Genomic DNA, 25,544 nt, shown 5'->3' with positions numbered 1-25,544 from the left:
CCCCTTCCCAGTGGCACTTCTATCATTTGGTCAATTCTCAGAACAAGCACAGTTGGATGATCTGACCTGCACAAATCAATGTTCAGTTTCCATGCAGACCAGCACCATTGCCACTACAAACAAGTGAGTTTTTCTTGAAGGACACAATGAATAAAGAAGGAAAACTAATCAACACACTACTTTCCTATGAAGCATTAAGGTAAACATTCACATTTGAATGAAAGGGCTCAACATATAATTTAGTTCACTTTAATTCAAATTAGTGAAACACACTATTAAAAAAAAATGTGCCAAACACAAAGGGAAAACAATGGCTATGATTTCAGACTGTGGATTCAAAATAAGAGTCTCACATTATTTGAGAACCATACTTCTCAGTTTCTCTATTTTTGTGTTGAAAATACAGAATGTCTGGTTACACTTTACGTTCCCCCTTTGGTAATTCCAACTCTTCAGGCCAAATACGTAATGCAAATCAAGAGAGGCAAAATGAAACATTTTGATATGTTGGATTTTATTACTTTTTAAAATTGTACAAAGAGCACATGAGCATGAGTTAAAAAACATAAAAGAAATAACAAATAGCATGAAGGACACGGGGAGTTAGAGAGGAGAAGCGAGTTGGGGGAGATTGAAAGGGGAGATGAACCATGAGAGACTATGGACTCTGAAAAACAATCTGAGGGTTTTGAAGGGGCGGGAGTTCGGGGTACCAGATGGTGGGTATTATAGAAGGCATGGATTGCATGGAGCACTGGGTGTGGTGCAAAAATAATGAATACTGTTATGCTGAAAATAAATAAAAACTAAATTTTATAAAAAGAATATCATAAGATTAATGTGTTGATCGTAAAAAAAAAAAAAAAGAAGGATGTTATAAAAGAAATACAAAAGAAATCTGAGCCATAAAAAAAATTTCATTTTGCTTATCAAATTAAAAAGATACTTTCTTAGGGTGCCTGGGTGGCATAATTGGCTAAGTGTCCCACTCTAGACTCAGGTCTTGGTCTCAGTGTTGTGAGATAGAGCCCTGTGCTGGGCTCCAGCTTAGTTCAGAGTCTGCTTAAAGACTCTCTCAACCTCTGACCCTCCCCCCACCCTGCTTCCTTGTTCTCATGCACATGCTCTTTTGCTCACTTAAAATAAATAAATAAATCTTTAAAAAGAAAGATATTTTGTGGAATAAAAATAAAATGTTATTTTTATATTTTTATAACATGTTATTCTAATATATTAAGAAGTTTTAAATTGGGAATATAGCAGAAGACTTTGCTCCAACAATTCATGAATAGATCAGATTCAGTCTCATGGAACATAGATGTATCATCACATTATCTTACCAACCACAGGCAGGTCCTAAATGTACACGATCTGGCACAATGTCTTGCAATAAATAAATTCTTCACTAACGATCATTCAAGTCAGCAGCAGATGTCGCCTTCAACTTTCAATAGGACGACCCCAGCTCTGGTCCTTTTTTTTTTTCCTCCAGTGACTTTCAATGATGAATTTTCACACTTAGAAAAAGGGAGAACACAAAATTATTTAAAATGTACAGTTAAAGGGAAAATGGTACACTTTGCCTTATGTTTTTATGAGAAAGTCTGTGTGCTAAAGATGGGTTGTTAGGACACAAAAAGACCTGAGTATGGGCACACAAGAATTCGTTTTAAAGTATTTAAGGATTTTATTATTATTTTGCTCCCATCTCTGCTGTATCTCAACTACCGATAAGGAAAGCTCGGCCAGAGCTTGTGGAGCCCTGCAGGTATAGGCATGAATCCCACTTGCAGTCCCCCCTGTACAGGCCCCTCCACTGCTCTGAGCCAGTTACCACTTTCTTTCTGTACTCACATAGTTAGGTAGAGCTATTGCTACTACAATTCACTTTGTTTTTAGTGCTCGCTTCGGCAGCACATATACTTTGTTTTTATTTGTGGGCATTTCAAAGGTTGAAGAGATTTGCTTGATGATTTGAAGGAATTGAACAAAAGGCCTCATCTTGTGGCCCATCTAGTTATTGCCCTCATTGGACCACATGTTTCATCTTGGAAGCTCTGTAGCACTTGGTGGACATCTGGGTGCAGGGCCAGGATGAACCCTGGTACCAAATTGGGTGGGTCTGAGTCCCAGCTCTGCCACTTGCCAGCTGTGCTGCCTGGGACAGTGACTCACCATGCTAGTCCCATGTGCTCAGGGGTAGACCAAAACACAAATGGTACCTGAACCCCATAGGACTGCTACCATCATAGCACACATATGTGAAAAACAACTCACAGGGACACATGCTGGCTAAGAAGACAAAGATGAACTCAATCTTAGGGTGTAGTAATTTGGGTGGTAACAAGAGTTAATAATGGTTGTGATCACTCTGTAGTGTATACAAATACTGAATTGTAATGTACTCCAGAAACTTATATAATGTTGTATGCTAATTTTATCTCAATAAAATAAAGAAAGAAAGAAAGGAAGTTATTTTTTCGTACTTTACAAATTCACACCAATGCAAAATAATGGTCAGAAATTGGGGAACCTGGGTGGCTCAGTCATGAAGCATCTTCCTCCAGCTCAGGTCATGATCCCAAGGTCCTGGGATAGAGCCCTGCACTGAGCTCCCTGCTCAGCGACAAGTCTGCTTCTCCCTCTTGCACTCTCCCTGCCTGTGTTCCCTCTCTTGCTGTGTCTCTCACGGTCAAATAAATAAATAAATAAAATCTTTTAAAAAAGAAAAAAGTGGCAAGAAATTGTACATGAATATCATGAAACCTTAAATTCATGTGAACAGAACAAATCTGCTACATACCTGAACTCATATTCTTCGAATTCTACCTTAAATCTACTTAAAGAATTTTACCCTAAATCTACTTAAAGAAATGAGCATTTTTAACTGCTTTGTTTCATACAATTACTTCAACTAAAATAAGTTCTTAAACTGTTCTAAGCATAGTGTTTCACTGTCCTGCTTTTTGTCAGCTTTTTCTTCAGATCCTACTTAGTTGGGAAGAGGACAAAAAGTATCACATTCCATTCAGGAATAACACAAGTTATTTAATATTACAATATATGTGCATCAAATTTTAAGACCTCCAAAGATACACAGGTTTAATCCTCAAGAGATTTAGGTTAAAAAACTGTAACTGTAAAATAAAGTCTTATTTTATTTCTTGTAGGAGGAAAACCTTTAAAACAAAATCTCTAACTCATGCTAACTTGTCAAAATCGATGTCACTTCTGTACCACTACAAACATTTATATGGACTAAGAACTATTATCTATTTCTGCTACTCTCTTCCACCTCTTAGCTGACAAGCTTGCATATGCTTTTCAAGTGCAAGTAACTGTAAGCTTTGGTACAAATACTCTAATCTACTTATTTTTAAAAAATCACTGTACCCAGTGAGTGAGTGTGGTGAGAACTTCCCAATGCCATGGGAAAGCTCAGATGGTCACTGCTGTGAGCTCTAGCCAGTGACTACTGCCACAACCATGGCGGGTCTCCCCTCATGAGTCTCAAAAAAAAAAAAACAAACAAACAAAAAAATCTTCAAATACAGTCTAACTTCTGACCAGTTAACACAAACCCCTACACTAAAGGCCTAGAGGAAAAGATGTGCTCATTTCCAAGCACAAAATATATTTACCTCAGTATCTACTATACCACAGAACCTCCACCTTCCAACCTAAAATGTAGAGGCATACCATAAGTCAAGAAGAAACACAGTCTGAGGACACAAAGCAGTCACCAGAACAGAGTGAGACATGACACAGATATTGAACTATCAGGGAATTCAAAATAACTATAATTAATATCTTAAAGGTTCTAATCTAATAAAAAAGGTAAACAGTATTCAAGATTAGACAGATAATTTTAGTAGAGAGATGGAAACAACCAAATTAAAACTAAGAAATAAAAACACAGTTACAGAAAAGAAGAATGCCCTGAAAGGCTTAACAGTAGATTTAAGAGATATGAGGAAAGAATTAGTTAATATTAAGACAGACCACTAGAAATTACCCAAACTGCAATGGAAGGACATATGGAGAGAGAGAGACAGAGTCAGAAAGAGAGAGAGAGCAGATAATCATAACTCATAGAAGAAGAGAACTCTTCCCATCTGTCTCTCTCCCTCTCCCACTCTCGGATTTGAATCAATAAAGGACTGTATTACTATAACAAGAAAATAGCCTCTTTACACTAATATCATTGGATGGTAACAGTCATACAGTGAAGAGAGAAATCTGCTGATAAAGGGAGTAGGAACCGTATTCTGCAGGATGTTTTATGGTAAATACTGTGGGCCCCTTTCTCTGCAGTCTCTGTGTCTTAGCTTGTGTGTTCAGAGCATCACTTCCTCTTACTACATCAGTCAGACTTGCTCTGTGATCAGCCCAGTATTCAACCACCTCTCATGAGAAGAGCTGACAGGATGCTGCTCCCACTACAGGTCATCCTGGTGGCCTCCCTGTGGAGTCGTGGGTGGCTTTACCCATGGGAGATTTTACTCAGTGAAGAAAGCTAACAGAAAGCATGCACAATTAAGTCAGCCCATGTGGGCAGAAGAAAGTCCATTCGATCATTCAAACTAAGCTGGCAAATTTCACCATGACATTGAATTCTTCAGGAAAAAAAAAAAAATGTGAACCTCAGATGCCAAGCTTTTCCTTAAGAGAAAAATGTGTACTATTTTAATAAGTGTCAAAATTTTGCTAATTGTTGTTTTTGTTTTCTTTCAAATACAAATGCGTGTATTTTAATAACACAACTCATGTCATCCATTATCAAGAAACAAGGAAACACAGCATTTTTAGAATGCCATATTAAAAATGGGTGTCTTAAAGAAGAATGTTTATAACCTTAGCTCCAACAGAAACCACACCAACCTCTAAAATCCATTCTGCATTCTGTATATTTCTGCAAATGAAAATGTGGTCCATGAGCAAGGTGTTAGTGAGGAAAGATTTGAAGCCAGAAAACAACAGAGGGATTTACCAGTGAGTCTCAGGATACATGGAGTTAATGAGGCAGATACTGAGCTGGATTACTATGTTTGTTGGGATACACTATATGGAAGTGCTCCATGGCCATGGAACAAAAGTCCTCCCACACTGTCACACCCCTGCAAACATTTGCATGCCCCTTTCTACCTCCCAGAGGGACCTGACTAATGTGTATACAGGAATTTTCTCCTGCATCTGTGTCCTCAGCAAGGTCTGACCTCGGACCCTCAGACCCAATCTATGATGTTTCTTTCAGTTAGGACAAGTTATCCTCTATTTACCTCTCTGGGGCCTAGGCTGGCTTTTGTTAGTTCTGATTTTTTTATTTCTGCATCTATTAGAAGCTTCCTGGGAAAGAAGCCAACCCTAATGTGCAAAATGGTGTGCTGACTAAGGAAGGAAGGAAGGAAGGAAGGTTGAGGGAGGGAGGGCATAGTAGGGAGGGAGGGACAGAAGGAGGGAGGGAGGGAGGAAGGAAGGAAAAGAGAGTGAGAGAGGAAAGAAGGGAGGAAGGGAGGGAGGAAGGAGAAAGGAAAAAGAAAGGAAAGAAAGAGAGAAATCTGAATTCCAAATTCCTACTCAGCCACTTAACTGACACAATCCAGGAAAGTTACACAATCTTTCTCCTAGGGTTTCTGGGGACAGAAGGAAGTTGTATACAGGACAGTTCTAGCACAGGATCAACACATCACAGGGTCCTTTCCCATTACAATTGACCTGCTTCACTGAGCCATCTCAGTTAACATAGAAACTCGGGGGGCTCTTTGAAAGTCCCACGTTCTGTCCTCCAAACAGTAAAGTTTGCTTTATTTTGAAAAGCTAAGATTTGTGAATAGGAGAAGAGTCAAAGATTGTAAATCAAAGGATATTTTTACTCCAAGATTTTTCTTCATTCATACTAGAGTGTAGAAATGTAATAACCTCTAAAGCAATAACTACAGTAACTTTTTAAGATTTTATTTATTTGACAGACAGAGATCACAAGTAGGCGGGGGGTGGGGGGGTGGGGGTGGCAGGAAGCAGGCTCCCTGCTAAGCAAAGCCTGATGCAGGGCTCGATCCCAGGACCCTGGGATCATGACTTGAGCTGAAGGCAGAGACTTTAATCGACCCGGGCACCCCAATTACAGTAATTTTTAATATTCACCAAACTTTGTGAACTTTCTACAAACTACTGATCTATAAAACGTGCATACTTCTGCATAAAGTTGTGGGATTATTGTCTCATTTATTGTATAGAATTAAGATTTTTTTTCCCAATTCTCATGATAAGCATAGAGCGCCCCACACTTTCACTCAGTGAAAAAGAGCTCAAAGATAGTGTGTTTGAAGCAAAGCCTAAAGGACAATGCAAGAGTATTGTCCCCAAGGGGAAGATAACAAAGAGTTATTATAACATGGCTGTTTGGTGAGGTCTTCTGAGTTCTGATAGTTCTTTATACCAGGAACATAATAACACTAAGACAGATCATACTGAGGTCTTTCACTGGTGCTAAAGCAAACATTCCTTCCCTCTCCTTGCCTTTGAAGAACAGGACTGCCACTGCCTCCCCAGTTCTGATGCATGACCATCTTAGAGAAAATTCTGACAAGTCATTGGCAGTGCCAACCCCATGGATATACATGTGTCTTGGGCTTGGGTTTGTAGGTTGACTATATTCCATTTTTGTCTTTTCATGTTTTTATGTCCACTGTCAACTTGTTCAAGTATCTCTGATTTTCTCTTTTGCTTTACAATGTAGATAGCAAAATGAGGCGCTCAGGATCAAGTTTCCTTTAATTGAAGACATGCGAGAACAGTGCACGTAGGGCTGCAAGCTTTCTGGGGTTTCCCTGGAGAAGGCTATTATGCATGGTACCAATAAAAAGAAAAGGAGCCCTTGAAATGACCCTTATATAGCTCAACCAGTATTACCTGTAAGACCAGCCCAATTCTGGCGTGGGCACAGGTAAGAGAGACAACAGAGTCTTTTACCTAATAATCCTTAATGTCCTCAAGTCTGAGGAAGCCCCCTGCTATTGTGTCCGCTGGGATCTCACAATGTCACAAATTCAGAAGGGACCTGCAGGAAAACCTTCTCCATTACTAACCTTCAACTCCTTTTTCACTTGAGCAGCCACATCAAACAAACCTGCTCTTAATCACAGGTTCGTAAGCTGTGGGAACAGGAAGAGCCCTTTGGACATATATAGCCCAATGTCCACACAGCAAATGGGATGTGGTGTCCCGAGGATGACAAACACCTTATCCAAAGCTAGTTAACCACACAGGCAGAGCTACATGTGCATTTCTGAAGATCACAGAATAGCTTCCAAGAGGCTTTTTCCTTCAACATATCAGAGAACTGGGTTTTGTTTTCAAAAATTTTGGTTTAAATAGGAATCTATTATTTCATGGAAGATAGAGTTCTACAAATTTATTCCTTCATTCCAGGAATAGTATGTCATTACACAAATTCTATTTCTCATTTTGCATTATGTGGTAAAAAAAAATAATTTTGCCAAGTCATAAAAGTAGCTGGTCACAAAATGAAGAACATTGTTAACAATTCTCAAGTAGATATCTGTTGATATAATTGCATTTTGGATTACTAAAGAGTTTCCTCCTTTAGAAATACAATCCCAAACTGCTAATGGAGCAGTTTTTTTTTGTGAGAACAGAGGGGCTTCTCCTTTGATGCTTCTCTAAGCAGTTTCACACAATTGAATACCTGGAAATCAAAACCTCTTAAAACTGATTGAATACTTTTCCTGGTAATTTAGATAAGTGGTTGGTTGACCAGTTACTCCCTCTCTCTCTTTGTTTTTTTTTTTTTCTTTTGCTCTTTTTATTTGTTTTCTGTTGTTTCTGTGATTACTGCCTCCTTGCCAAACAGATATTGTTGTCAGTTAATTTGAGGAAAACTTATAAGATATCAGATGCCATGAAGCTTATATTCAAAGACTTTCAGGGGAATGCAGAAAATCAAATTGCCAGTACAAGTTTTTTACCTGTTGGTCCTGCCATGAAGCTCAGGAGAAGGCTGGTGTTTTTATAGAACCTCTAACCGGTGTGATAACTCAGACTGGATCAAGATATTTGCACAAGGGACTAAGCTCATAGTAACTCCCCCAGGTAAGTAACTCTGTTCTGTTTTGACCCTGTAAATGGTAAACTGAGAGATGTTTTTTAGAAAAAACAATGTAAGATCACCTCAGCATCTGGACAGCAATTTTGCAGCTACTGGTTACTATATATGGAAATAAAACTACTTTGCAAATGGTTTATTTACTTCCTTGTGTATGAGCAGATTAAAATTCTACTTTTAGAATATACATACACACCCAAAAATAGACTCAGGCTTGAAATTAAAATTATTTTTAAGACTGTCCCTACAAAACATTGGTGTGACTTATTGGTTCAAAATGATTTTCTTCTTTTTTAAAGATTTTATTTATTTATTTGACAAATAGAGAAAGAATGAGCACACAAGCAGGGGGAGCTGCAGACAGAGAGAGAGAAAAGAAGCAGGTTCTCCAATGAGCAGGGAGCATGATGCAAGGTTCTATCCCTGGCCACTGGGATCCAAAATGGTTTTCTTCTAATTGGTCACTAAAATGAGAAATGCTTTGATTAAGTACCTCTGGTGTTAATAGTGTTCCTTTCTTAATGAATAGTGTTCCTTTCTTTAATAACCTGCAAAATGTATGTGATCACTTTTGATCTCATTTTTAACAGCAGTGAAAAAAAAAAAAACTCTTATGGTAAATGACAATAGAACATCAATTATTCTGAATTGAAAACCAATACCCTGGAGTTTATTAGGGGGTAATTTCGAGTTCAAAGAGGCAGTCTTTCAGGAATAAATATGTTACAGGACTCTGTAACAACTCATCTCGTCTCTAATTAGTGGGGATTGCATTCTGGAAAGAGCTTACTTTACAATCAAACAAAACACTCACCCCTCAATATGTAGAAAGAAAAAAAAAATCTGTAAAAACATTGAACATTCACTTTTTGCTCCTCTTTTAAAACAAAATAAATACTAGCTGTAAGTTATCTCTAGTAAAAGAAGTGATATTGCACAAGAAAACCCTTTAAAGGAAGAGATAGCTAAGGGTCAAGAAAATGGTGAGGAAAAGTGAAATCATACTCCCCAACTCATGTGAGTGAGCTGGAACAGACAGACCCAAGCTGTCCAGGCAGGGAGGGGTCAGTTCTTCCATTCTCAACTGCATTCATATCTAATGTGATTTTACTTGAGCTTTATCTTTGTTTAATGTTAACAAGGTCCATTTTTATAAATTTATGTAAATACTGAAAAAAAATGTGGGCACAATTTTAAAAGAGGCACAGAAAGATTGCTGTAAAAGTTTTTCAGGTGAGATTAGTATGGCTGGATCAGAATCAAAGTGTTTGGTCCTGGCACAAAGTTTAGGGTTACAGGTAAATTTCTTTACATTCTTCAGTATAAGGTAGGGAGGGGAGGCTGGCAATGCAGGGGCCACATACTGGGTGCTGGTGATGGCTCAGAATGCACTGGGTGTGGTGCAAAAAATATGAATACTATAGTGCTGAGAAGAAATGAAAAACAAACAAACAAATAAATAAATCATAAAATAAATAAAACGTAAAATTAAAAACTAAAAAATTAATAAAAAAGAATTCTAGGCTTTGGTCCCAGTTTGGTCACAAATAGCAGCAGGATCCTTGGGGAGGTAGAAAATTCCATCCCAGTCCTTGGGGGTAATTGCTGCTTGACCTAGCATGGAGGATATTAGCAAGGAGCTAACTAGCTGCAACAACTGAGGGCTTCTAAGATCTTAGGGCAATTTGGTATTTCTGTGTTGAAAGTTTTGTAAAGAGGCTGATACATTTATTTGATCATTTATTTGATTTCAAAAATAACCAATGGAAAATAACAAAAAATTGCTAAACTTTCATTTGTCAGAGGATGACTAATATAAAGTATCAAAATACTTAACTGTGTAAACATATTCAAAAATGTATAAGCTAAGTTTTTTTCCCCCTAAATTCAATCTACTAAATTTGTTCATTTTTCGCTAGCCTTAGAGATGAAATTTTGCCTGAATGAGGAAGAACATCTCACAGGAAGTTTCTAGCATATTGGGTCTGCACAAATAAAAGTTTTCAAGAATTTTCACAGAGGCAGTAAAACATAGAAAAAAATGAAAGAAAGTATACATTTTGCTTTTCTTAGTGGTTGTGATGATAGGTACATATGAATTCCTAAACTGAAAAACAAGATTCTGGTCTTTTTTTTTTTTTTCCAACTGACTGCATAATCAATGTGTATTCTAGCAATCGAATTAAATAATGCTTAGTGAACTATTCTACTGAGAAAATTGTGGAAGTTCAACACACATTTTAAATTTTTATAAACATATATTTTTATCCCCAGGGGTACAGGTCTGTGAATCGCCAGGTTTACACACTTCACAGCACTCACCATAGCACATACCCTCCCCAATGTCCATAACCCCACCCCTCTCTCCCAACCCCCCTCCCCCCAGCAACCCTCAGTTTGTTTTATGAGATTAAGAGTCACTTATGGTTTGTCTCCCTCCCAATACCATCTTGTTTCATTTATTCTTCTCCTACCCCCTTAACCCCCCATGTTGCATCTCCACTTCTTCATATCAGGGAGATCATATGATAGTTGTCTTTCTCTGATTGACTTATTTCCCTAAGCATGATACCCTCTAGTTCCATCCTCATCGTCACAAATGGCAAGATTTCATTTCTTTTGATGGCTGCATAGTATTCCATTGGAATACTATGCAGCCATCAAAAGACATATTTTATCCAAAGAATAAAACACCAAGAATCTAAATAAGGAAAAGGGACAGAAGATAAAAAACAGTGTGTTACTGTCTAGAAACTTTTCAAGTTCATCATTTGATTTTCAATTTCTTTACTATAATGAATCAGAAGTATTCCTATTAAAAAAAAATACAAAGTTTCTAAGATGAAAATTAGATTCCTTAATATTTGAGTAGAGGTTAAAAATATGTAACTATTATGTGCAGTTGAAAAATTAATTTTTAACATGCTTTTTAAATTAAAAACAAAGTGTATGGTTGGAGCAATACACAGTGTCTTACTATTATAATTAATAAAATACTATTTGCACTGCAAGCAAGATGTATAAACTTAAAATAAGTACGTTATCATCTAATTCTACTTATACCTTGAATAAGAACTCATTGTTTGCTTACTGAATTAATATGGAAATCAGGAGTTTTGCTACAAAGGTAGAAATTCTCATGAATTTTTTTGGAAAAAAAAAAAAACAACAATATTAAGAATCTCCCCAAAAAGAACTTTTTCCTTCTCTTCTTAAATGAGAAATCCAACTCCTCTCTCCTTAAGAAATTGAATTATTAAACTAACTTCAAACTAGCTCAAAGAGAATATCAGAAAAATACTTGAATTTCATTTGGAAATCAATTTTAAAATGTTTCTAACATTTGTAATTTCAATCATTAAATTAATAGTAAATGTATAATCAAGTAACATACCAACATTCAAGTGACACATCCTTTAAAACTATGATGTTCTGTTAAATATTTTGACATTATTTCAAAAAAGTCTGGAATCATAACTTTTATACTACTAGTTATATATCTATTTTATTCAGCAGGTGAAATTACAGAATATTATGGCATTCTAAAAATGTTTAGCAGTGTTCTAGAGCAGATTCAACTTTGAGGGGAGATGCTGAGAGTCCAAATTCTTCATAGTGTGTCTTCTTCTTAGGGTGTCTTCTTAGTTATACCTAAAGTACAAATGAAATTCCAATGTAAAATGTGTTTTCAATGAACATTTTCCAAAACAAAACAAAATTCTTAAAAGTGTGTTACTTGATAAAGTTAATATAAAAGCATTCCTGAAAATAAGCTTTCCAATAGCAGTTTTGAAATACTGCCCCTTTGCTTCTAAATTCAAAGCATTATAAATAATTGGGAAGTACAGTTTTAAACATTGTCTTACTTAAAACCCTGGAGTCATTCAGATGTGAGATTGAGATATTTTATAAAATCAGGAATTAAGAAGGAGACCTCCACTACTTCAGAGTGGGCATGGGATCCATATTTGAAGAGTTAAATGTCAACTTGATAGATGGCCAAATACATGTTAGTAGAACCCATTCAAAAAGTGAGCATGTACTGTTTCAAAAATCTCACATTTTAATCCAGACTCTAAGGCTTACTAGCTGTGACTTTGGGCAAGTTATATGATTTATTGAATCTGTTTTCCCACTGAAAATAAGAACAATCAATATCTCATAACCCACTGTGGATGAAAGACCATGATAAGCACTAATTCTAGAGCAAATCCCCCCCTCACTTCACTCTGTACTAGGAGTTCCAAACCACACGATGTTTGTATTTCTCTAGTGTGTTTTCTAATGTCTTTAGTTGCTATTGTCTTTAATTGTCTTTAATGTTTTTAATTGCTATTCTATTTTCCCCTACAGACAAAAGCCTTGATGCAGACATATTCCCCAAACCCATAATTTTTTTCCCTTCACTTGCTGAAATAAAATTCCACATGTCCGGTACATATATTTGTCTTCTTGAGAATTTTTTCCCCGAAGTTATCAAGATACATTGGAAAGAAAAGGATGGCAAAACAATTCTGAAATCCCAGCAGGGAGACACCATGAAGACTAAGGACACATACATGAAATTCAGCTGGCTGACCGTGGCTAGAGAGTCATTGGCTAAAGAACAAAAATGTATCATCACACACGAGAGTAATAAAGGAGGGATTGAGGAAGAGATTGTTTTTCGTTCAATGAAAAAAGGTATGTGCATATATGGAAATATAACCTCCCATTACCTATTTTTTTCCAAAGGAAATACCACACCTTTTCTGTTAAATATTAATGAAAAGAAACAAATAGAAATCTCTCTGAATGTTGTTACCTTTAAAGGCAGTATAAATGTCCTGCTATTTCCCCAGTGAATTGAAATAATATGGGCTTTGAAATATTAAAAAAGAAAAAGGAAAAGAAAAATTCACTTATTCTTTCTTGCTTCAGTTTATCATCCAAAATATGAAGGGCACAACGAATTTTTTAGGGTCATTGTAGAAATTAAATGAAACAATACACATGAAAGCATATAGCAAATTAGCACACCATATATGTTTAAAAAGAGAGTCCACTTTTGACGATCATACTTAGTCAGGAAATAAAAACAATTATACGCCTTTCAATAATGTTCTACTCAGAAGTCAAAGTCCCTCTCACTTCAACCTAGTCTACTCAAGGTATAACCCATCAACGATGAGTTGGTGACAAGATGCTATTCATTTGATAGAACCAGATCCCAACTCAACAAAAAACGAAACAAAACAAACAAACAAATAAACAAACAAAAGACAGAATAATTTGGGAGCTATAGTTTTAGTATGGTCTTGGGTTTTTTAGATTTGAATTTTATATACACCGTAAGGTGAAATTTGATAATTAAAGATTGAATGAGGCTAATGTGTACATATATTCTTCATTCAACCCAATGAAAGTATTTCTTACCTTTGGTAAAGCTGCTCAGCAACATTCTTGCAGTCCTGGTGTGTCCCAGGCCGGGGAGGGATGCAGGATGAACTACTGTCCCAAGGAGGATCACTACAGTAGAGAGAACATGCTTTTCCTAATCACTCTGGGTCACTTGTGATTCAGGCATGGTGTCCCAAATGAACCTCATTGGTGCAGATACTGGATATATTTAGACAGTGTGGGCAGACGGCTGAATGCGCCCTGGCCCTGTGGTGATCCAGTAACCCACTAGACTCAGTGAAGTGCTGGCATTAACATCACAGACCAAGACCCAGAGGGCCCATAAGAAGGAGCCAGTTTGTACTTTTCGCTGTGGTTCACAAACCCTTGGGAAGCAGCAGGGAACAAACACTAACAAGATGTGCAAAGACCGTTGCAGTATACCACTCTGAATTGCTGAGGTGATTCTTTATCTTCTTGGATCTTTAGTTTTTCTAACAATCAAATTGGGGTGGAAGAATTTTCTTCCCTTTTTCCTGGCATGTGATGAAGAGGAAGCACAATAATGTCTGAAAATGCTTGTTTTTGAAGACATAACATGTATACATTTATTCATATATTTATTGTATTTATGTATATTCTTCCCTAAAATAACTGAAGTGAGACTGAAAACAGTCTGAATTCTTTTTATTTCTACAACTAAGAAACAGAGAGGAGGCAAATGAGCTAAGCATAAGTTTAATGTAACCACTGGGCTGAAGTCCTTTAGGTATTGATTTTTATACTGATCAATGTGAAAATATACTATAGTAACATCCCATGGTGATGATTTTAACAAAAGGAGAAGTTCTTATTTATGATGTGTTTTACTTGGGAATTAAATTATGAAAGGAATGTCTCCCAAGGTCTTCTCATAACAAAAAAGCTAGTGAGGCCATTTTGTTAATGTTTTTCCTCAGCAAATTTCTAATGCTATTTCTTGTTTGTTCTTTTTGTTTTTGATGAAAACTAAAAATATATAGAACATGGAAGCCCAAATTGATGAAGTGGTTTTGAAGAGGGAAAACTATCTGGTCCAAGCTTTCAACGAAGCTTGATTGAGAAAGAAGTATTCTTTCTTGGGTGGGAGATTTTAGTAAAAAGGACATTAGTTGTGATGAGCACTGGGTAATGTATGGAAGTGTTGAATCACTATGTTGTACACCTGAAACTAATATTACACTATATGTTAACCAACTGGAATTTAAATAATAATTTTAAAAGTAATAAAATAAAGTGCAAGAAAGGGCCGATACCAAATTTTCTGCAACTTTAGGAGGTCCTTTGTCTTTCCTGAATACCCTCATTTTAGCCACAATGTTATATGATAATTTGCATTTATTATCCTTTGAACTTTTTTAGGAAATGCATGATGTCAAGAAATAATTAATGCTAACAATAGTGGGACAAGTTGACTACTCAATGAATGATCAAGCTGAGTCTGTTCATATGGAAATTTCTTTTATGTGTTTATCTCCAAAGGATCAGAAATTCAGAATCATTAGCCCTTAGCCTGGAAAGCGACCTTGAATGTTGCTGTACTCATAACTCCTTGCCCTTGGCCTGGTAATATGTTAGCTAAGGTCCACAGGCCCCTTGAGTTTGGACATGGAGGACAGATCAGCAGAACTTCATGTGCAGAAATACAATATATGAATTGATCTACTGAATTACAAAGAATCAAACCAAACATTTCAGGAATTGTGGGGCTCATATTTGCAATGGATCTCTCCTCTCTGTTTACTAATTGTTATCTACTTATCATCTACCTATCCATCTATCCACAACACAGATACTTGTCTAATAGTAGATATGAATATTTGAATAATACTTGCTCTCATTTATTTTAGAGCTCACTGCTATTGATTCTACAAAAATTGAAGATGGTAAGTTGTTTTTTTTTTAATATTTTATTTATTTATTTGACAGACAGAGATCACAAGTAGGCAGAGAGGCAGGCGGGGGGTGGGAGGGGAAGCAGGCTCCCTGCTGAGCAGAAAGCCTGATGCAGGGCTCGATGCAGGGCTCGATCCCAGAACCCTGGGATCATGACCTGAGCCGAAGGCAGAGGCTTTAACCCACTGAGCCACCCAGGTGCCCTGAAGATGGTAAGTTTTTGTCTATGTTTACCTTTATGTTATGCTGTAGCATTTTTTCTTCCAGATCAACTTAACTTTTGAATTCCCCTGGCTTCAGGTAGAAACCTCAGAATAGCTGGATCTTGCAAAAGAGACTGAGTGATATGTGAAGTCATCTTCACACAGCAAATGCTATTTGGGTGTGAGAGGACTGTAAGGTAGGGGTACAATGATGTGATCTGAATTCTTTCAACAATGGATTTCATTTCTGGGGCCTTTGTTTCTACAGATTAAGGAAACCTGGTATTAAGTTGCTTCTAGTGCTTTTTTAAATCTTTGTTCTTGCTGGTGATTAATAATATGAACACCAAGAGGTTCTCATACAGAAGGTGTTATGCTGCACCAAGAGTGCATTTTTGTTTAATTCTCCTAACACTCACTGTGAAGGATTTTATTCCTGTTTTACACATGAGGGCAAGGAACTGAAATTAATTAAGTCCCTTGAACCATGCCACACAGCGAGATCTGGGGCTTCAACCCAGACCTTCTGAATCAACAATCCAAACACTCAGTTTTCTATTCTTCTTCTATGATGTAATCATAGAGCAAGAAATCCCAAAGCTAAGGCCCTGAGACAGGTGTACACATGGGATGGGGGGCAGTGAGTACAGGGCTTCAAGTGCCACAGACTAGACATTAACAACTGGCTTTTAAATATTAGTTGCATGAATATGGGTACAGTAGTTAACATTTTCTGAGCCAACGAGGAATAACATGAGTATCACTTCACTCTGTTACTGAAGATATGATGTCACATATGTGGAATGTCTAGCATAGGGTATTACATTTAGCTGATACATTTTAAGTACTGGTTTCTAGCCCTTTCTCCCTGCATATGTACAAAGAATGTGACTAGGACTATTGTCTCTAGCCCTACTGATCTACCCTCCATGAACACAATCAACCATGAACACAATCAAATTTCCATTGATTGTACCCTTGATAGGAACAATCAACATAGTTGTACAATCAACTATGAACACAATCAAATTTCCATTGATTGTACCCTTGATAGGAATCTCATTGATGCACAATATGTAATGGCTGAGATGATTCTAAATCAGCAATTCAGGGGTGCCTGGGTGGCTCAGTGGGTTAAAGCCTCTCCTTTCTGCTCAGGTCATGATCCCAGAGTCCTGGGATCGAGCCCCGCATCGGGCTCTCTGCTCAGTGGGGAGTCTGCTTTCCCCTCTCTCTTTCTGGCTGGCTCCCTGTGTGCTTGTGGTTTATCTGTCAAATAAATAAATAAAATCTTAAAAATAAATAAATAAAAATAAAAATAAATCAACAATTCATATCTTTATATTTATGCTTAACTCTTTGTTGTCAGGGCTGTTTATTGAATGTGAAGGTTCAGAATTACAGAGTAGGTAAATGTGTTCTTGAATATTATGTTGCTGGGATAAAATCTGGCTTTTGGTACTTACTGTTTGACATCAGGCAAATTAGTTCTCTGTTCTCAATTTATTTGTGAAATGGAAATGAAAATAATCTCATAGATATTGAGAACTTAAATAAGATTAGAGCTTTGCACACAAACCTCTAAAATTAAATATCTGCCATTTAGTTAGTGGTTAAAGCATATGTGTTATTATTATTACTTACAGACATGGTAGGAGTAAAGAAATTATAAAAGCTGCCTACCACCAGTGCTTTTTTTCAGGTTGACTCATCCATCTAAGACCTAATCTTACTTTTTAATACTTGAGAATGTTCTAAGTGAATTTCCCAGAGGTTGTTGTTTGACTTGATGTACAAGCTGGATTCTGAGTTGTCTTGGTGGCAATGGTGGATAGATGTTTACTCTCTGGTTGTTTTGTGGTGGGGGTGTCCTTCAACCTAGATATTCAGAAATATGTGACCCCCCCCATTAATAAGACCTGGTCTTTCAAAAAATAATGTGAAACTAATAAATGACCTCTTTTAGCCACCCTGCAGCTACAGCTCAAGACCACCTCTGCCTGCTACACCTACCTCCTCCTCTACCTCAAGAGCCTGATCTCCTCCACCATCACCACCATCTATCTGTTTGGGAGACCAGCACTCGGTGGCAATGGGAAGAGTTCCTAGCACATGGTGGCACCAAGGATTCACTTTTCTCCATTGGCTATTGTCGTTAAAAATCTTTCTTTCTTGGTTAGCTTTATTTCAGTTCATACATGCATTTTTCAATTGTGTCATTTCTGCAGAATGGGTTTACAAATCACTGGGCAAACAGCAATTTTCAGTCTGCAGCAAGAACAAATTCTGCCATGACTCCAGGGCAGGGCCAGGAGGCATCTAGAGGGGCATCAGCACGCCGCTCTCCTTAATGTCCACCAGCTCCTCAGCCACCCAGTCCCCATGCCTGAGTACAGCCAGCATGCAGCTTCTGTCCCCTGGGGCTCTTTAATCAGATAATTGCCAGGAAGCCTTTTATTCTGCACATCCAAAGAATAAAAGAATAAAAGAAGCCTTTTATTCTACACATAAGCTGCAATCTTTGCTACCTGAATTTTGTACTGTTTTATAATAAAAACAATTAAATGTCTACTTTGGCCTCTGTGTACTTTCACTTGGTGCAATCTGAGAGTCCAAGGTGAGGGACAGGATGACAACTGAGCCTTCCAATTCAGCAGTGATTGTAATAATGGTCAATTCCACATTTCTAATTTTTTCTCTGAGGTAGTCCTTATGATGCCTTCTTTGGGGGCACCAGCTGTAAGAGAGCCACAGCCAGTGAAGGTGCCCTGGTATTTCTCCTTCAAAGGTCAGCAGATTCACTCATTTGGTTAAAGGCGTTCCAGTGGTGACAGTATAACCTGTTGCATGACTGGCAGGTGTGCTCAGACCTGTCCCAGTATGTCACCAGCACCATGTTCCTGATCTCACAAGAATCCCATGACAGCAGCACTAACACTGGAAAGGTAGGGTGGGGGAGGGGTTAAGTGCTTGGACTCTGAACCCCAAGTGCCTGGATTGAAATCTTTGGTCTACAGCTATTTGAACTCTCTGTGCCATTATTTTCTCATCTGTCAAATAGAGTTGTCAAATGTGTCCTGTCTCCTGGGGTTGTGTGGATGAGAAGAGTTAATTTTGGGGATACATGGGAGTCCTCAGCAGCATTAGCATCTACTGTTGGCAGCTCTCCTTTAGAAATAATAGTTAACACACCCACCCAGCCCCACACATACAAAAGGTATGCACTAAGATTTATGTGTGAGGGCGCCTGGGTGGCTCAGTGGGTTAAGCCGCTGCCTTCGGCTCAGGTCATGATCTCAGAGTCCTGGGATCGAGTCCCGCATCGGGCTCTCTGCTCAGCGGAGAGCCTGCTTCCCTCTCTCTCTCTCTCTGGCTGCCTCTCCGTCTACTTGTGATTTCTCTCTGTCAAATTAATAAATAAAAAATCTTTAAGGGGCGCCTGGGTGGCTCAGTGGGTTAAGCCGCTGCCTTCGGCTCAGGTCATGATCTCAGAGTCCTGGGATCGAGTCCCGCATCGGGCTCTCTGCTCAGCGGAGAGCCTGCTTCCCTCTCTCTCTCTCTGCCTGCCTCTCCATCTACTTGTGATTTCTCTCTGTCAAATAAATAAATAAAATCTTAAAAAAAAAAAAAAATCTTTAAAAAAAAAAAAAAAGATTTATGTGTGATACCATAGTACCATTCACAAAGGTCCCAAATTCACTCAAATGCCCAGTAAGAAACTAAAAAATAATTAAATAGTATTATATGATGGAGCAGTATGCATCTACAAAAAATATAGGTTGTCAAAGAAATGTAAAATTAATCAGAAAGTGTTGCTGAAGAACTATGCATGCCAGGACCTTTCTAAAATTCTTTTTTTTTTTTTTTTAAGATTTTATTTATTTATTTGACAGACAGAGATCATAAGTAGGCAGATAGGCAGAGAGAGAGGAGGAAGCAGGCTCCCCACTGAGCAGAGAGCCTGATGTGGGGCTAGATCCCCGGACCCTAGGATCATGACCTGAGCCCAAGGCAGAAGCTTTAACCCACTGAGCCACCCAGACACCCCCGCTTCTAAAATTCTTAAGAGTACAACTTCACATGGTTCCAAAATCAAAACACTCTAAAAATGAAATGGGAAATTTTCCTTCAACCACTGTATCAACCTCCCCGGCACTTACAGGTCACACTTTAGTTTCTTGTGCAACGCTCCAATTTTTTATTTATGCAATATGAATGTACATATAAAAAACAAATCCACATGAACTAATTTTCTTCCTTCTAACACAAAGGGAGTATACAACATACAATATTCTGCACTTCTCATTTATGTATCCTTGAGCTCTTTATATGTCAGTATACAGGGACACTTAGCTCCAAAGTATTTTACAGGTGACTCTAAAACTTTCTAAGAGACATTATAAAGTCAGTTCCTTGTGATAGACCAATGGATTATTTCCAGTCTTTTACTGTTATAAAATATGCTGAAATTATAATATTGCCTTATGTCAATATATGCTTTATGTCACTATGGACATGTGGACTGGTCATTTTACTAGGTACTGTCAGCTTACCCAATAGAGATAGCATCATCATGCATTTCTACCACAATGTAGGTGAATGTCAGGACACTGCTGCCGAACATCAGGATTTTGCTAATCTGACACATGAAAAACAGTATTCTATCATGTTTTGAATTTGTCTCTGATGAGGATAACCACCTTTTCATTTTTTGAGTTTTTTATATTTGTGTGTGCAATATTCATTCAGTCCCTTGACCACAATTTCTATTGAGTAATAATACTAACAAGTATGACACTGATTTATATGTGTGTGTATCTCTTCAAACATGAGTATAAAACAAAATGTTCAATGTATGGTCAGTAGATGAACAAATAAGTGGTTGTTTTTCTTCTTTTCTAATGAATCCTTTTAAAGTAGAAGTTTTTATATATTAGAATAAAACAAGACCTCATTTAAAATTCGGAAGGAGGGGCGCCCGGGTGGCTCAGTGGGTTGAGCCTCTGCCTTCGGCTCGGGTCATGATCTCAGGGTCCTGGGATCGAGCCCCGCATCGAGCTCTCTGCTTGGTGGAGAGCCTGCTTCTCCCGTCTCTGTCTGCCTACTTGTAACCCTTCTTCTCTGTCAAATAAATAAATAAATAAAATCTTAAAATAAATCTTTAAAATCCTAAAATCTTTAAAATCTTAAAATAAAATAAAATTGTAAAGTTTTTTTGTTGTTTTTTGTTTTGTTTTGTTTTTACTTAAAATCAGCTTTATTTTCTGTGAAACAGATTCTGTTGGAAACCAAGCAGAGGTTCCCATGTGGAAACAACGTTAAGACCCACAAGATACAAGAAAGTGGAAATTTAATTTTGTTCTATTCATTGATTCTCAAGAATGTGATCAGACTTATATAGGGCAAATGCCTGGCCTCTACTTAGAGATCTGAACCTGTTTCCACATGTGGAAAGCAGAGAGACACAGAGGGGAAACTAACAAATGACCTACAGCTCTGTGGGCTAATGTCACTGCTGGGCTCCTAGGCAGTGTCTCCTGTGGCTTCCAACTCCCTTCCCCAACTGGCCCTGAGCTGCCATGGACTGGGAGGTGCAGAGAGCGGGAGGGTGGTGGTGCGGGAAAGCCTGTGAGTGGCAGGAGAGCTCTGCTGTGGCGATGGTGTTCTATTTTCTCAGGCTTGTTTTTATCTACGTGCTCTGTCAAATGTGGTTGATTTGTGAAAAATGCTTGAAGTCAAACCGGTCCCTGCTGGTTGGGGCTCTGCAAGCATTGGCTTTGGGTCTTGTAAGATCAAATAAGAACAGTTAAACCACAACCAACTAGCTCACTTCCTAAAGGCCACAGCTAATAGAAAAAAACATATCCATCACACAGGCATGCTCCTGCTGTCAAACATACTCTCAGGCTGTGGGTGAGGGTCCCCTATTTTATACTGAGTTCATTCCAAGTAGCTGCTATGTGAGTTGGGATCATATGACTAGGACTGTCGAGATGCTGCTCCCTCAGTCCACTCCGATGACACTGTTCTGAAGGAGAGAGCAGGCACACTCCTTGTAGTAGCACTAAGTGATTCCCGACATTCCTCCAGGATCTGCGCTTTTCCATGGCAGGTGATTTACTGAGGCTTCCATTTTCAGTCTCATTTTGTCAGTGTAGGCAGGGTGACACGAGATCCTTGCCATGAAGCTACCAGCACAGGTAGACTGTAGTCAACACAACAGCAGGTGCATCTTTCCTCACAAGAACACAGACATACAGAGGCCCTGAGTTCAACTATGTCACTGGAAGTCACAGGCTGAGTCATCTCAGTGCGTTCGGTAGAGTCAGGCTGAGCCAGGCTCCACAGAAGACATGCACATCAGGTAAGTGTGCGGGGGTGGGGGGGGAACCAGACCTGATCTGACCTGCACAAAGATCACTTTCTAGCCAAACCAGCCCCAGTCAGTACTCACAACTGAGTTTTTCTTGAAGAACACAATGAATAAGGAAAGAAAACTAAGAGACACAGTGTCTCCGCATGAAGCATTAAGGGAAATATTCATGCTGGAAAGAAAGAGTTCACAATATAATTTAGTTTATTTCAATTCAAATTAGTCACACAAGGAGATGATGGCAATGATTTCAGACTGTGGATTCAAAATAAGAGTCTCACACTATTTTGATAAGAAAGATGCTATTGCATAATGAAAATAATACAAAAATGTCTGGTTACCCTACATATGTACTCACATTCCGTCCTGGCCCCCTCTGGTAATTCCAATACTGCAAGCCAAATACATAATGAAAAACAAGAAAAATAAAATGAACCATTTTGATATGTTGGTATTTATTACTTTTTAAAACTGTACAAAGAGCGCATAAGCGTGAGTTAAAAAACACAAGGGAAATGTTGGATGTTAAAAAAGAAATACAAAAGAAATCTGAGACATGAAACAAAAAATTCCAAACTGCGGATCAAATAAAAAGATATTTTGCTTACTAAAAAAAGTGTTATTCCAATATATTCAGAAGTCTTTTGATCAGGAATATAGCACAAGACTTTGCTCCCACTATTCATGAACAGATCAGACTCAGTCTCACTGAACACGGGATGGATCATCACATTATCTTACCAGCCACAAGCAGGTCCTAAATGTATGTGATCTGGTACAATGTCTATGAGGTATTACAATAAATAAATTCTTTATTAACTGTTCATTAAAGTCAGCAGTGGATGTCACCTTCAACTTTTGATAGCAAGACCCCAGCTCTGGTCCTTTTTTTTTTTCCTCCAGTGACTTTCAGTGATGAATTTTCACACTTGGAATAAAAGAGAAGAACATAAAAATATTTGAGCTGCAGTGTTACAAAAGTAAAGCGCTACGCTTTGCCTTATGTTTTTATGAGAAAGTCTGTGTGCTGAAGACAGGCTGTTACAGACACAAAAAGACTTGGGTGTGGCCACACAAGAATTTATCATAAGGCATATTAAAGCTTTACTATTCACAGGGCCCCATCTCAGCTGCGTCTCAACCACAGATGCAGAAAGCATGTCTCGAGCATATGGGGGTTCCGGGGGTAGAGAAACAGGGTCCACTCACTGGCCCAGGCTGCTCTGCAGCCGGTCCCCACCTGTCCCCGCTGCTCGCCAGCTCCAAGCCAGCCACCGCTCTCTTCTGTCCTCACATAATTAGGCAGCGCTGCTGCTACTACAGTTCACTTTGTGTTTATTTGCTGGCATTTTTGAGGTGGAAGTGATTCCCTTTGATGATCTGAACAACAGGCCCCACCTTGAGGCCCATCACCTCCTGCTCTGATTGGACCACATGCTTTCATCTCAGAAGCTCCACAACACGTGTAGGACATCGGGATGCAGGGCCCCGGCGGACCCTGGTACCAGATTGGGTACCAGGTGAGTCCCAGCTCTGCCCCTTGCCTGCTGTGCTGCCTGGGGTGGTCACTCACCATTCCAAGCCCAGGGGCTCAGATGTAGACAGACACTCGGTCCCCACATCCCATCCCACTGCTACCCTCACTCAGCTATTAGGGCCTGTAACTGAACAGCATCTGACACGGAGACATGCTGGCTAAGTAAACAATAATGAACTCAACCTTATTCTATAGAAATGGAGATGGTAACTAGACTTACGATGGCAAACACACTGTAGTGATTTGTACCATATACAAATACCAAATTCTAATGTTATACACCTGAAATTTACATGTTACATGCCAATTTTACCTCAGAAAAAAAAAACAAAACTTGAACTCTGAGGTATTTTTCATACTTTACAAATTCACATCTATGCAAAAGAATGTTAAATTTTACATGAATAAAATATAATTATAAATCCATGTGACTAGGATAAATCTGACTATATATTTATACTCATATTATTGAATTTGACCTTGACAGTACCCAAAGAAATGATCCAGTTTTTTGTTACACTTCTACTTTCAAACACTTACTTTAACAAAAGTAGTACTCATAGCTCCAAAAGTGGTTTTTCACTGTCCTGTTTTTCTTCAGCTTCTTCTTCAGATCCTAAAAGGTAGGGAAAAGGGAAGGAGAGAAAAAAATGGTGAATCTTATATCGTTCATACATTCAAGCCCATCATTTCACTCTGGAATTATTTGTTTAGGAAGTATGTCTAACGAAATGATATTTGTTTTTCATTAAGTAGATTTTGACAAAAATGAGGGGGAAAAAATCTAGATGCCTGAGGCTAGAAGAAAGTTTAAAAATTATTTTATTTCCACAAAATATTTCATATCCACTTGTATTTATGTAGTTCATTACAGCATGGAAAATGCACATTTTATAAAGTACAAGCAAATATATAATGAAAAGAACTATATCCAATAGGATCGTAATTACAAAAATAAAAAACCAAGTACATATGTGCCAATCAGAAAGCCTACAAGAAAATAACCAGAGGACATAATAATTTCCAAATATTCCAAAACGTGTAAAACAAACCAACTTTGTAATTTTTAAATTATGTATTTTTTTAAAAAGGGTCTAAATACCTTTATTTATATCCTTTATACCCATAATAATAAATTATGTGGAATTACAAACACAAAACCAGCAGGAGACAAACTGCTGTCTACACTGCTGTGGCACAGAGTGAAGGACAGGTTCTGTGATTGCTGTTCTGTGCACATTTTTATAAAAGCATGTGATACTCTCACAGTCAGGGAAGGAACACAAAAAGAGATCTGTGGAAAGACAAGGTAGCGGGTGAGGGATAGAGCTGACTCACAAAGGAACAGCCTGCCTCACTGTTGCTTTCCTCTGGTCAGATACCACACCTCCAACAGCACATTTCTGCTTCTGAGAATGTCTGCCTCATTAGAGCCAAGAACTAATTTGGTCCAAGAGAACAGTTGTAGCAGAGAATCTTAAGATTGTACCCCATGTCTTAACCTCATAAATGGCACACGGCTCAGGTTAAGCTTGTGGTAACATACACAGATGAAGGTATAGGGGTTGGAAAGCTTCACTTTTCATCCTATTAAATTGCTGTAAGTCGTAGTCACCCTGAGGCAGACTAAATGCCTTCTCACTTTGAAATGAGTCTAAGGCAGATCGTCATACCATGTCTTCTGCTTCTGGACTTAACTGTCCACCTGTCAGACAAATGGCACTTGAGCCACAAGAGTTGACATGTCTTGTAATTATTTGGGAGTCCTAAATAAAGCCAAACTTTTAATTAAAACACAGGAATATATATGTTTTACATAATTTAAAAATAAATGCTAGCAAGGCCATCTTGTTATGGTCAAGTGAAGTTAACAAATCTCCTTGAAAAGCAACTATAAAACCAGACTAGATGAACAAAATGAACCATTTCAGCAGTTGGGCAATGTCCAAAATACACAACAATCAGAAGTGATTTTGCTTGAAAAACTGCAGA

At 38.1% G+C, this 25,544-nt stretch overlaps 1 protein-coding gene and 1 gene segment (V, D, J or C); one reads left to right on the top strand and one right to left on the bottom strand.

Annotated features, from left to right (window-relative positions):
• Positions 1 to 6,785: 6,785 nt before the first annotated feature.
• On the top strand, positions 6,786 to 18,834 carry LOC116568781. The segment is given in 5 exon segments: positions 6,786 to 6,802; positions 8,009 to 8,112; positions 12,479 to 12,808; positions 15,394 to 15,429; positions 17,609 to 18,834. Coding segments are annotated over 5 exon segments (630 nt in total).
• Positions 18,835 to 22,201: 3,367 nt separating this feature from the next.
• Positions 22,202 to 25,544, bottom strand: part of STARD3NL (STARD3 N-terminal like) — a 53,396-nt gene continuing 50,053 nt past the window's right edge. For both annotated transcript variants that reach the window (XM_032304628.1, XM_032304627.1), the window contains 2 exons: positions 24,093 to 24,168; positions 22,202 to 22,943 (listed from right to left, as the gene is read on the bottom strand). In XM_032304628.1, the coding sequence (XP_032160519.1) occupies positions 24,110 to 24,168 (59 nt within the window). In that variant the 3' untranslated portion in view covers positions 22,202 to 22,943; positions 24,093 to 24,109. The remainder of the gene's footprint in view (positions 22,944 to 24,092; positions 24,169 to 25,544) is intronic.

The sequence above is a fragment of the Mustela erminea genome, chromosome 11 (assembly GCF_009829155.1).
Source record: "Mustela erminea isolate mMusErm1 chromosome 11, mMusErm1.Pri, whole genome shotgun sequence".
Taxonomy (NCBI): domain Eukaryota; kingdom Metazoa; phylum Chordata; class Mammalia; order Carnivora; family Mustelidae; genus Mustela; species Mustela erminea.
The sequence above is the reverse complement of the archived record's forward strand: the minus strand, read 5'-3'. Positions and strand labels throughout refer to the sequence as shown.